Source organism: Octopus sinensis, linkage group LG2, assembly GCF_006345805.1.
Source record: "Octopus sinensis linkage group LG2, ASM634580v1, whole genome shotgun sequence".
NCBI classification, from domain to species: domain Eukaryota; kingdom Metazoa; phylum Mollusca; class Cephalopoda; order Octopoda; family Octopodidae; genus Octopus; species Octopus sinensis.
This window is the reverse complement of record NC_042998.1, coordinates 126,137,217-126,150,660: the sequence shown is the minus strand read 5'-3', so window position 1 is coordinate 126,150,660 and position 13,444 is coordinate 126,137,217. Positions and strand designations below refer to the sequence as shown.

Genomic DNA, 13,444 nt, shown 5'->3' with positions numbered 1-13,444 from the left:
CAGAAATGTAATCCCCTGGAATTCCTTGCTACCACCAACACCAGTTGTTAGATATTCAATCAGAACATCAGTTTCGATTGTCTGAGAGAATCTGTTTTTAAAATGCATGAATTTGTCTATTCATGAGCCTACAGACTTGCCATAATAACACATTGAGCTGAGTAAACACCTGAAGAGCATGATGGAAAAAATGTGTACAATGGTTCCAGTGGAGTGAAGTGGCTCCTATTAGAAATCAAAGCTAGGTTATGTATCTAAATCAACAGAAGTTCAACAAATGATTTACTGATCTAGCTACAGCTGTGTTATTGTTCACTGCTCTATTATTTCAGCTATCCCCAGTCCATGTCACTGTGAGGAAAGAACAAACAGCTACAATGTTGAAAATGATGTCAATGATTACTTTCCTTTTCTTCCCTTGTGACCATCTCTGCCTTTCTCTTCTTTTTGATCATGGTATTTTAGTATTATTATAGCTATCTATGTTAGGAAGGTAAACAAGTACTACTCCAACGTCATAGTTGAATAGTTAGTGATAGGTAAAACATTCAGCTGTAAAATCCTCTAATATAAACCTCGCCCTATAGAAAAACTGATTTAAAACAGTAAATAAAATTAAGTATTATTCATTTTCTTTTGTTTTAGATAGTATTGGGTTTTGTCAAGTTTATCTTGAATGCAACATAGAATTGGCATTGAAAAGGAACAATCATAGGCCAAACCCCATACCTGAGGAAGTGATTCACACAATGGCTTCAAAGTTTGAACCACCATCACCATCTGAAAGAAATTGGGAAGTTCATTCTCTGTACATCAAGGATCAGACTATTTGTTGTTTGTAAGTTGATATCTGTCGTTGTGTCATATATGTGTGTCAGCTACATATTTGAACATTTGTAAATATGTTAATGGGTTAAAATCTATTTATTGCAAGCATTCTTAGCCAGTGGAGGTCTTTACATGGTCACTCAACCTGCTAGAAAGAGCAGCCAAATCTCCTCTAAAAAGATGAGAATGCATTTAATAATATAGTCTTAGACATCCCATTAAAAGAGAAAAAGACCCAACCTAGAATGATAACATCTAGAATGCTTTTGAACATAGATCTGCTTGATCAAGAATAACCTGGAGCTTTGCAACAACTGCTGGTATTTTGTGCAATATTTTGAAAGAGAGATATTTATCCCTTATCTGTTTAACATTATGAAACTGGTGTTGAACACCAAAGGCATTAATACTCTTTGAAAGTTTTTACATATGTTTTTTTTTATATAATATTTTCCTGTGAATTCTAACAAGTCTCTAACTGTAATCACCTGACTGTACAAATAGGCAAAGTAAGCAATATATCTTGCTTGGATCAATGACTTATGCAAGATTTGATTTTGTGATACAATCATATGTGATTAAGAGTATTCTAGATTTAAAAATAATTCTGTTAGCATCACTCATTGTTAAATGAATAAAAAGTGATTACATTTTTTTTTTTTTTTGCTAATATCTCATTTATCTTCTCTCTATAAAAATGATTATCCCTCTCCTATTCTCACTTTTTTTTCATCCAGAGATGATGTGTTGGCTTTGGTTGACAATGCCAGACAAAACAAAGCAGCACCACTTTCAGATAACGTGGAACTTCGGCAGATAAGTCGTGTTAAATGTTCCATTAGCACTTTACATCAGGCAGACCAAATTCTGCGAAAGCTGGTTTCAGGGAAAATGTCTGATTTAGGTGAGTATTTCTAAAGGTTTTTTTTTTTCCATTTCTCATGTTTAATCAGATAAAACAGGTTTTTAAAAATTTAGTTATTTATAAATCATCTTCCTGTCATTAATTGTCATTAATTTTAATTTCTATTTGTTTAGCTTTTGGGGATGAATGTCTTAAAACTGATGTTTGTTTTATCTATCATGACTTTAACCACATGTTCTATTAGTTCTTTGTATATTGCCACATAAAAAGCATTGGTGTGGCTGCTGGTGCCATGTAAAAAACACTGGTGATGGTGTCACATAAAAGTCACCCCGTACATTTTGTAAAGTGGCCAGCATTAGGGCAGGCACCCAGCTGTAGAAACCAAGTCAAAACAGACTATGGAACCTGGTGCTGCCCCTGCTCTTGCCAATTCCTGTCAAGCCATCTAACCCATGCCAGCATGGAAAATGGACATTAATTGTTGATGTTGCTAATGTTAAATCTGCTAACACTGATGTCAGTCATTCTCATCATTAATGTCGCTGTAAGATATAGCTCCTGTCAGCTTTTGCTTGAGCAAATCTATGGCAAAATTAGCCTATCACATACTGAGAGGAATGGTATCTTGGAATTTAGAGTTCAAAGCTTCTTACTTGTTCAAAAAATCATGGCAGTGAAGACATGGAGTGAAATGTAAGTTCATGGTGTTGGTTTTCAAAAGTGATGTGACTTCATAAAAGGTTGCTCATTGACTCATATACATGGAAAATATAGAATAAATATAGAATGTGTGTGTGTGTGTGTGTGTGTGTGTATTAAGATGTTTCCATTAATTTTATTATATATTTTTTCTTCTCAGATGTTGGGTTGTCTTGCAAGAATAAGAAAGAGATGTCATGCGTTTATCTACAAATTCGTACCAGGCTTTATTCAGAGCTAAAATTAGGTTCACTGCTTATTCCTGAATCTATTGAAAATGTTACAGATGCTTCAAAAAATACAGAAAGTAATTTATATCAGTGGCTGAAAGACATATTTGAATCTAATTGTAATGATTCAACAGTAAATACAACTGAAATCACTTGAGAGCAAAAAGTCATAAATTCATCATGTCTTCATGCAGACAAGCTAATCAATTCTCTTTACTTGAGGACCACTCACTTTAGTGTGCATTAGCTGAGAATTTAATATCTTGAAATTAACTATTGCATTTGGCTTTTGATTAAACAACAAAAACAAAAAAACTAGCTGAATACTACAATAGTTTATTTTGAAATATAGTTATCTTAGAAAAAATCCAGAATGTCAAAGCTGGTTTAGGTAGTTAATTCTTTATCAACAGATTGAACAGCCAGATTCTACCATTGCATCTTATTACCAGCCATTCTATTTGACAAGTTAAGTTCATTCCATAAGTATCTTTGTTTACTTTGATTGATGGTAATTTTAGCTGTTTTTCTTCTTTTTTTTTTAATTTAAAAATTTTTTTCACTCCTCTGTGGTTTCTATTTCAATGCTGCATAAATTGTCCAAACTGTCACTATTTATTACCATCACTGTATCTGACATTTGAGGAGGATGAATTCAGTGAAAGTAAATGATAATTGTCAATATTGACAGCTAGGGGAGTACAGAAGGAGTACTTGCCAATCTGATGAGGCCTCTCAAGAATGAGGAGCCTATCAGATTGGCTTTGAGATAGGCAAGAAAGCTAAGGTGATAAGGATGAGAGAGGTAGTAATAGCATTGGAGAGAGGTCAGGCAGGTCCTGTGACATCCTTAGTAGGAGAGATTCACTGCCATCCTTGTTCATACCAACAGCATGGCAGAGTGAGAGTGAAAAGAAGAGAGTGATTGAGAGATGAGTGATAAAGGCACTGATGATAGAGATATGGGTGTCAGAGGCATGGTCGACAGTAGTACAAATAATAAGAGGAATGAGAAGGTATCAAAGAGGCTGAATATATATCTATAACACATGAAAAGAGAAGCCTTATGAGTGGATTTGGTAGGTGGAAACTGAAAGAAGCTCGTCATATGTGTGTGTGTGTGTGTATATATGTTTGTATGTCTGTGTTTGTTCCCCCAACATCGCTTGACAACCAATGCTGGTGTGTTTACATCCCTGTAACTTAGCAGTTCGGCAAAAGGGACCAATAGAATAAGTTCTAGGCTTACAAAAAAAGTCCTAGGGTCGATTTGCTCGACTAAAGGCAGTGATCCAGCATGGCCACAGTCAAATGACTGAAACAAGTAAAAGTGTATATATTCATTTCTCATATTTTGAAATGGTTTAATGAAAATATATATTTTCATTTGTATCCTAAAAAAGCATCAATGAAAATTCACCTGCTAGTTCCATTCATATCAGAAAATGGGATTATGTTACAACAGACTAGTTACATGTTTGTTGTTTCAATAAGTCTATTGTACTTCATTTCAAAAACAAGAACTGTGTTTTTTTTTAACAGATTCATTGCTAAGCAATGCCTATATTTATAACATTTATTATGTAAAACCAAATAAAATTTTGATTATATATATATATATATATATATAAAACTTTTGAATGTCTTCACTTTTGATTTTCAATTTCTTAAATTTATCTTATGTGATATAATATTTTCATATCTAATTATCTGAGAAAAAAATTGTTAAAATAATTTATAATTTCTAGATTATTTACCACCATATTTTGATATAAGGATTAAGATAACACCTGACATTAAACTAGCCTTTTCTGATACCTTGCTTGATGCTAATTTAAGAATAATACTAAAAAAAAAATGTGTAACTGCAGTAGAAAAGCAGAACATATTTATTCTTCAACAGTGGCATATTCAATTTGTGACATTGTGACACAATAACAGTTTGAAAAGAATCAGTTTCAAAGAAAAATTTGAATATTTGGAGAATGAAAAACACAAATCTGTTAAGGTGAAATCAGTATTTAATAAAACTAGAAAATTACTAATATCCGATCATAACAAGGTGATAGAATGTAGAATGCACCAAACCAAACCAAACCAAACACCAGAATGCAATTTCAGGAACATCACTTAATACCATACAAAAGCTCAAAAAGAACTATATAGGTCTAACAAAAAACATTTAAAAGCTACCATACACACATGCACTTTCCTTAAGATACAGAGATTAAAATAAATTCCACTTTTGTGTCTCAATATATCTGGAAACTGAAGGAGAAAGAAATTTGCAACATACCCATAAAAAGGAAAGGAAAAAACATTTCTAAACGGATAATTACACTTCTGCCTGTGTAGGGCATTGGTAACAACTAGTCTGCAACATCTGCATAGAAGTAATTGTCCTTTATATATCACCATCTCTAACCAATAATATATACATATCAATAATGAAACCAATGAATGAACTCTCTATGCAATCACTGAACTTGATATAATGAGCATCTTAATTTTCAGATTTAGCCTGTCTTAAAAATAGATATACTTGAATAAAGTGGTCTTTTATATCGGTCAAGCTGGCATACCTTTGGTTATAGGTGTGCTTGACTAAGGGTAAACTGGAGCAAAAAAGAAAATACAGTAATATCTCACTTTACGAAGACCTGCTTTATGAGTTTTATTTTTCAAGCATAAGGTCCAAATTTTGAACATAGTGCAAAAGTTTCTACTGCCATAACAAATGCTTCTTCATGTCACCAAGAAATTCATAGAGAGCAAAAAAAGCTCTTTCTAAGCAAACAACTTTAGACTTGATTTTTAAAAAGGAATTTACAAGTCCATCTATGAGTTCTTGTAAATTGGTGGTCACAATTACAATTGCTGCTGTGCACGAGTCTAGTGAAAGTGATTCAGAAAATGACATTTTTTAAAACTTTACTTAAAATAGTCTTTACATTCTACTGTTGTTTTATTGCCATTTATTTTCAAGTATTGTAAATTTTATTGGTAAAATATTTTTCTGGGAATGAATTATGATTTATAACATTGCTACTATGGGAAATTATTACTCTGCTTTATAAGTTTTCACTTTATAAGCAGTCTCCAGGAATAAATTAATTCATATATTGAGGTGTTGCTGCATATAAATAAAACTTGACATCACGCAACTACATAAGGAAATAATAAAGAAAATAAGCTACAGAAAAAAAGAATGGGCAAATATTTGTGTGGAACATAAACCACAAGCAAAACAATACATCTTATACAGTATTTGACATCAATAACAACCACACCCTTGCTGCACTAACAACCTGAAACAAAACACCCACACTGACATCACACAAGCACTCCTGTCAGGCATTTCTTAAAACTGAAGACAGGCAAGGTCAATGCTTTGCCTGTCTTCTCTGTGGTCACCAAAAACTATAAATGTACAGACATAGGTCAGAGAGGAGAGAGACTACATGTCCAAGCTTTCACATTACAGCTCAAATGATCAGTCAATAAAAACTGTACAATACAACAGGGTTGTCAGCTAGATAGGGGAATGGTATAAGTGGGACTATCACTCCTAGTCATTTAGCTATTACTTCTGTCCCATAGGATTACTTGATCATTTATGACATGGGACCACATAAGTATAATAATCCTCTCTGCTATAGGCATAAGGCCTGAAATTTTGTGGAATGAGCTAGTCAATTACATTGACCCCAGTGCTTGACCAGTTCTTAATTTATTAACCCTGAAAGGATGAAAAGCAAAGACAACCTTGGTAGAATTTGAACTCAGAACTTAAAGATGGATAAAGTGTTACTAACCAGCTTGCCCAGCATCCTAACAACTCTGCCAACTTGCCACCTAAAGAATGATAGTAATAATATTCTTTATTTTGTACTATAGACAAGTGACTCTTCCATCTCTATGGAGTCCTTACTCCCAATAACAAACAGCCTGCAAGCCTCTGTTACCGTGCTTTACAATGTAATATCCTCAACCATACTATCTGACAAAAGCAAAAGTTAACCATTGAAAAGTACTTTGTTTTAAATCCTAAGAAATTCACTAACAGCGTAGGAGTGAAATTTAGGATATCTCGGTTTTCTGTGAATCAATTTTGATAAAACTTTTCCCAACTGGTTTGCACACTATGTCAACACCATTGTTATGTTTTCGCTATTCTGTGTAACATCCTTTCTTTTTTGTTTCAGATTCTTCAGTTTTTGGGTGAATCATGCTTTTGAATGAAAATAGCCCATCTAGACATTTTTTTTTTCCAGAAAATGAAGGGTAATGATACATGTTAAGCGTACATTGAGTATATATTTAACAGAAAACCATAATAATATTATAACATTTTTTGACATAATGAATTATTTAACCTCATGAGCACCATCTCGACGGATAACTTCAAAAATCCTATTAGTCATGGGAACTGTCAATTTCTAAATAGTAGCAGGTTGGACTGCCTTTGTTGTAGCTTTGGTGGTTGCCCATAAGACATCTTTTGATGTAAGTTGGCATCCATCATCATAAACATATTGTTTAATGATGGAACAAAGATTTTCAATAGGGTTGAGATCCAGAGATGCTGGCAGCCAAACCATCAACCTTTCACCTTGTATGCCATAAGACGTGAGTAATGTTTGGGTGGTCCTAGCAGAGTGGGAGGGAGCGTTATCATGCATGAACATGAGATTCCTTAGAAGTGACAGCAATATGTCAAACTAGCCAGGGATCCAAGACCTCCTTCAGGAGATTGCAGTTGCAGTCACTTTATCCCCTTCAGGCACCCTGACTGGGTCAACAAGTCTGTCCCCAATGATACCAGTCCACAACATGACTCTTCCACTCTGTTGTTGACAGTGTAAACATCTGTAACACTCAGCTCCAAAATAGACCCAACCATCAGTTTTGTCAAGGGTTGTCCTGGTTTCATCAGCGAACAGAACACAACTCATGTCTTATGTGATGTACGTTTGGGCGCATTGTGTGGTAGGGTGTTAACGGAAGCAGTTACAGGGTTTCTTACACAGAAGCCATGGTCCCAAGGATGTGATTTGTAGTGGGTTTTGGTACATGAGGAAGTCCAGAGGTGGTGAAAATGGCTTTGCTTGTCTGTCTAGGTTTCATACGTAACTTGTAGCCAATATTCTTTAAATCCTTAGCTGTCACAGTCTTGGATGTCCTACAATTGGATTGTTTCTTCCTTGGCGAAGGGTCCTTCAGGAATTGTTTAACTGTGTCCACATGACAAACTTGATGATGACAGACTTTTCTTCATCATTAAAGCCTTTTCCACATCCCATTTGTTCTTAGAGAGGAGAGATGCTATTAGCATGGTTCACCCAAAAACTGAAGAATCTGAAATTAAAAAAAAAAGGCATTACACAGAATAATGAAAACATAACAATGGTGTTGGCATAGTGTGCAAACCAGCTGGGAAAAGTTTTATCAAAATTGATTCACAGAAAACTAAGAAATCCTAAATTTCCCTCCTAAACTATTAGCATGGTTCTGGGTATATATACACACAATTATTACAATAAACATCCAAATGAAAATAACTTAGATAAATCAATGCCATTATGAAAGAAGAAATAAAAGAAAACAAGGCAAGTAACAATTGAGATTATGGCTTTGTTCTTAGTCCTTCCACATTATATATTCCTTATGATTGTTTAAAAATTATTATAATGATAATATTATTTCATTATAAATGATCTTGACAATTCTGTGTGAAAATAATCTAATACTCAATGTAGAATCAGTTTGTTGGAGAAAAAGTTCTAAATCTTGCAGAATGGTATTGAATTCAAGCACTCAAGAATTAATTTGTGGTACAAAATACCAAGATATTTTCAGTTACATTACTAATGTATTTAAGGGCCATTACAGACTGAAAAATATATAAATATTCTATATTTTAGCAAGTACATGTGAGTACTGTGGATGTGTTTTGATCTTATTAGACCTTCTCAGCAAAGTATACACATCATAACAGCTGAAACAGTGGAGAAAGAATTGCTATGCAAATATTTGGTACTGAACATTATAACTAGCTATGAAAAATTAGCATATTTCAAAAAAAATATATTACTAAATTTAACTACATACAGCCAAGTTTATATTGCTTTGCTGAGAAAGCCTAATGAGACCAAAACATCCCCCAAATCACCCATACTTACTGAAGCAACTAAAATAATATTAAGCATTGAGCTAATATCTTTTCCTCACTGCATAATTATTTTTCACTCAATTTTTAATGCCCCATTAAATTAAATATGTTAACACTAACTTGTATTAGTGAATTAAATGTTAGGAAGGGCATCCAGCCATAAAAACTGCCAAAACAGACACAGAAGTCTAGTGCAGTTTTCTGCCTGACCTGCTCCTGTCAAACTGTCCAACTCATGCCAGCATGACTCACCCATGTTATAAAAGTAATGTTCCTGAAAAACTTGCCATAATATAAAATCCAATTATGTGAAATTTTCCAGTTGATTTTCATGTTATGAAGTGATAATGTGTTGCCATGGATTTTTCTTCAAACAATGTTGAAGGTTTTATTTAATTCCATGCTATGCTATTAACAGCATCCATGATGTTGCACTTCTTCCAGAAGTCTCTTACTATGAGTTTATACTCCCAGTCAACTGCTTTCTTGGGTTGTTCTCAAATATGCCTTGAAGTTAACTATCACACCTTGATCTAATGGCTTGAATAAAGACATACTGTTGATGATATATACTAACATTACATTATCAGAAAGCTCATTTAATTCATTAGCTGGCTTTAGTTTATTGTCAAAAAGAACAATGCTCTGTTGTAAATATTATGTCTAGACAAAAAAAAATGTCTTCAAAGACACCCTTAGTCATCCATGCCTTATTTGAATGCCAAATCAGAAGCAAATTAAACCCTTAAAAGCCCTTAGATCTTCAAATTAATGTACAAATATGGGCTTTAGTTTTATAACACCAACTACATCTTCCAGAAATGTCACATTATTTTTGGAAGCTTTACATACTGGTGTTGATTTCACTTCTCAAGAAAAAAAATCCCACAGCTAAAAAAGTGCAGTTTCAACAATATATACTTGCTCTGGTATGTAGTCCCCTTCAACAATCATTTTTTTTTCAACTGCTCAGGATATTTAATAGCAACCTTAGTATCAGCACTGGCAGCTTCACCAGTCATTTTTATGTTGTGCAAATTCAAGCACTTCTAAAACTTTTCAAGCCATCCTTTTCTAACCAGAACGAGTTTTTCTCTGCTAATCATATAAGAACTGTTCCATTTTAAGCATCACATTAGATATATGAAAAAATAAAATCTGAGCAGTTAACAGAATAACTTTTTGTCAACTTTAATTTTCTTTCTGCTGTCCCATTCTGTCCTCGCTGTAGACACTGCAAACATTAATACTTTGGTAATGTGGCTGTTATTTTCCTGCATCAAACCTTTCTAAAACATCAAGTTTAATATTGAATGTAATCATTCTACTGTTCCTTTTTCATTACTTATTCCAGTTCCATTTGATGCATTCTTTCCAATTATCTTGTATTGTAGGTAAGTCCAACAGTGGCAATGATCAACAATTATCCACAACAAATATGTAGGAAAAAATAGTACTAGGGAAAAACAGTTTTGTGAAACCAAAACATTGTTATCTTATTCCTATAGATTTAAGAATGGAAATGAGTGGATGGATGGGTAGAGGGTGAGGTGTGAAGAAGTACTGTTTAATTACAGTTAGCTGAAAGGTTATCAGGTTTATGGGCACTTCGCCCATGAGCCTGGTGGCCCTTATACCGCTGACTTAAGATATTAAAACTCCACACTCCACTTACACACACACACAAACACACACACACATGTTGACATGCAACATATGTAGCTATTGACTTTGCTATCATGCTGATATTATTATCCATCTCACTAGTTGTTATTCAATAGCTGTTGGGTTGGTAGTGATGGTGGTTTGGTTGTATTGGTTTTAGTGTTGAAGATGTTGGTGGTGACAGTGGTTGTATTGTTATTGTTAATTGTGTTGTCGATGTTTAGTCTTAAATCAATCCTCATTTTACCTAAGATCAAAGACATTCGATTCAACATTTAAAATACATTAGTGTCCCACATCATTTTTATGCAACTGTTTTTTTTTTGTTTTTTTTTTTTTACTTTAGATTAGAGTTGCTTATCTCATTCATACTATTGTTACTGTTAGTAATTAAGGAATAGGTGAGTTGGTAATAGTGGTAGTTGTATTGGCTTTGATGTTGATGCTGGGGTTTTTGTGTTGCTGTTGATGATAGACAGTGATAGTGCTGAAGGTTGATCTGTATATATATATATATATATCAGCCTATTCTTAGCTACAATAGTGACAACATCTTCCATCTTCTTACTCTGTTAAAATATTTAAGAAAAATTATATTAATGTATCTTGTCTGTTAAAATTCAATTTATTTATTTGTGCAGCTGAAGATCGCATTTAAATTGATGTAATGATTGCATTATTCAATTAAATGAAGCCACTTGAAATGGTCATACTGCATTACTGCTTGATATCTTGTTACTTATTTTGATTTTATTCACATGACTTCGAGCTGTGCAGATAATACCAGACTGACTTGGTGCTTCAACTTAAGTACCTAATTCAACTGAATCTTAATTATTTCTTATAAATAAATCTTCTGATGTAATAATTACTCAACAAGGGCTACGCTGCTAGTTATTCTTTCAGGCTGAAGATACCATAATTATATGAAAGTTTTGTTGTCTTCAAGGAACCCCAAGCTAAGTCACTGAAGATATAGCACTAATAAATTGTTGTTCTTGAATGTTGTTTTTTTATACCTGCCACAGGCTGCTCAAAACTTTCAAATTTCCATTATAAGATCCTTGGATCTTATAATTACATATCAGTATATATATGAGAAATTATGATAAACACGAATTTATATAATTTGTTCCTACATGTGTTTCACCAGTGTGGTTGTTTTGAACCCTATATTGGATGTTCAAAGTGCAATTAGATGCTGAATCACCAGGGAACACGTTTTTGCATTAAGTTATAGAGGACTAATGTCTAGATATTTGGATAGATGGTGTTTTGAGAGGGAAATAGAAGGAAAGTAATTGGCAAAGAAAGACTAAGAAACAAAAGAAAAGGAGAATGACAGAACTGAGAATAAAGAGAGAGAAAACAGGAAAAGAGAATAAAAAGAGAAAGGAAGGAAGGAAGGAAGGAAGGAAAACTAAGGAAGCTATAAAAGAGATAAACAAAAATATATGGAAAACATTAGTGTGAATAAATAAATAAAAAATATACCCAACAAATAGAAAAAGAGGAAGAGAGGAAAATAAGAATACATAGAGAGAAAGAGAGAACATAAGGGAAGTGGGAAACATAAGGGAAGTAGATTATAAAAAGAAAAGTATTGTGAAACTGTAAATGACTGAAGCCATAAAATAAATAAATAAAAATAAAACAGGAAAATGCATATAAGAGCAAATGTACATAAATACGTGTAGGTCATGACCTCACATGGGATAGGTGTCCATTAGTCAATTCATATATTTCAAAAGTCTAATTCTAAACACACACACCTTTTTTAGGTATAAAAATATAGATTCATGCAGACACATATCCTCCCCACCCACTATATATATATGTGTCGGTGGCACATAAAAAACACCATCCGAGCGTGGCCGTCTGCCAGCCTCGTCTGGCACCTATGTCGGTGGCACATAAAAACACCATCCGAGCGTGGCCGTTCGCCAGCCTTGTCTGGCACCTGTGTCGGTGGCACATAAAATCACCCACTACACTCTCGGAGTGGTTGGCGTTAGGAAGGGCATCCAGCTGTAGAAACACTGCCAGATCTGACTGGCCTGGTGCAGCCTTCGGGCTTGCCAGACCCCAGTTGAACCGTCCAACCCATGCTAGCATGGAAAGCGGACGTTAAACGATGATGATGATGATGATGATGATATATGTACATACAGGGTTATTTTAAAAAATGAACTGATTTCATTACGTAATATTTTAATAAGAAAAAGCAATCGAAAACTCCAGATAAGTCACAAATATTTACTTACAACTTTTATTTCCTATTACCTGCAGCATGGGCAACATCAATGTGATAAGAGAATTCCTCCCAGACACTATCAGCATCTCAAAAGCAAGTTCATTATGGAACTAAAGAATAAATTTGCCAGGAGATATTGACATAGAAGAGAAATGGAAAGACTTCAATAAAGCATTCAAATAGACAGCCAAAGTTCTCAGTAGATCGTGGAATTCTCTTATCTGGGAGGAATTCTCTTATTGCATTGCTCATGCTGCAGGTGGTGGTCACATCAAACTCTTGTAAGACAAAAAATAAAAGTTGATTGTGAGTAAATACTTGTGACTTAACTGGAGTTTTCTATTGCTTTTCGTTATTAAAATATTGCATAATGAAATCAACTCATTCTTCTTGAATAACCCTGTATATATAATAATAATTATATAATAATATATCATAGTAATAATATATATACTCCAATTTACAGCAACATTTATCTAAACAACTGACTGAAAAATGATAAGCTAACTCAAGCTAGAATCGAACCCACATATCAATACTAACATGGCTCCTGGCACATCTGATTGAGCCAGAACACTCACCCATAAATTTCAGTCAAATTTTATGTATAGATACTGAACTGTCTAATGCTATATATAATATTTGTAAACAAACATGGAGGCTGGATAAGTTACGGAGAAAAAGCAACTGCAAAAGTCTTTTTTATACAATAACTAGCAGAGATACCC

The 13,444-nt window shown here is 33.8% G+C and overlaps 1 protein-coding gene and 1 long non-coding RNA gene across 4 annotated transcripts in view; one reads left to right on the top strand and one right to left on the bottom strand.

The window, feature by feature from the left end:
• LOC115230201 (L-seryl-tRNA(Sec) kinase) overlaps positions 1 to 3,779 on the top strand; it is a 65,384-nt gene extending 61,605 nt beyond the window's left edge. For all 3 annotated transcript variants that reach the window (XM_029800409.2, XM_029800416.2, XM_036499230.1), the window contains 3 exons: positions 646 to 838; positions 1,566 to 1,732; positions 2,556 to 3,779. In XM_029800409.2, the coding sequence (XP_029656269.1) occupies positions 646 to 838; positions 1,566 to 1,732; positions 2,556 to 2,782 (587 nt within the window). In that variant the 3' untranslated portion in view covers positions 2,783 to 3,779. The remainder of the gene's footprint in view (positions 1 to 645; positions 839 to 1,565; positions 1,733 to 2,555) is intronic.
• Positions 3,177 to 12,486, bottom strand: LOC118761390. Its single transcript, XR_004997339.1, has 2 exons — positions 12,438 to 12,486; positions 3,177 to 3,316 (listed from the first exon to the last, which is right to left on the bottom strand). It is a non-coding gene; the product is annotated as an uncharacterized LOC118761390 (long non-coding RNA).
• Positions 12,487 to 13,444: the final 958 nt, after the last annotated feature.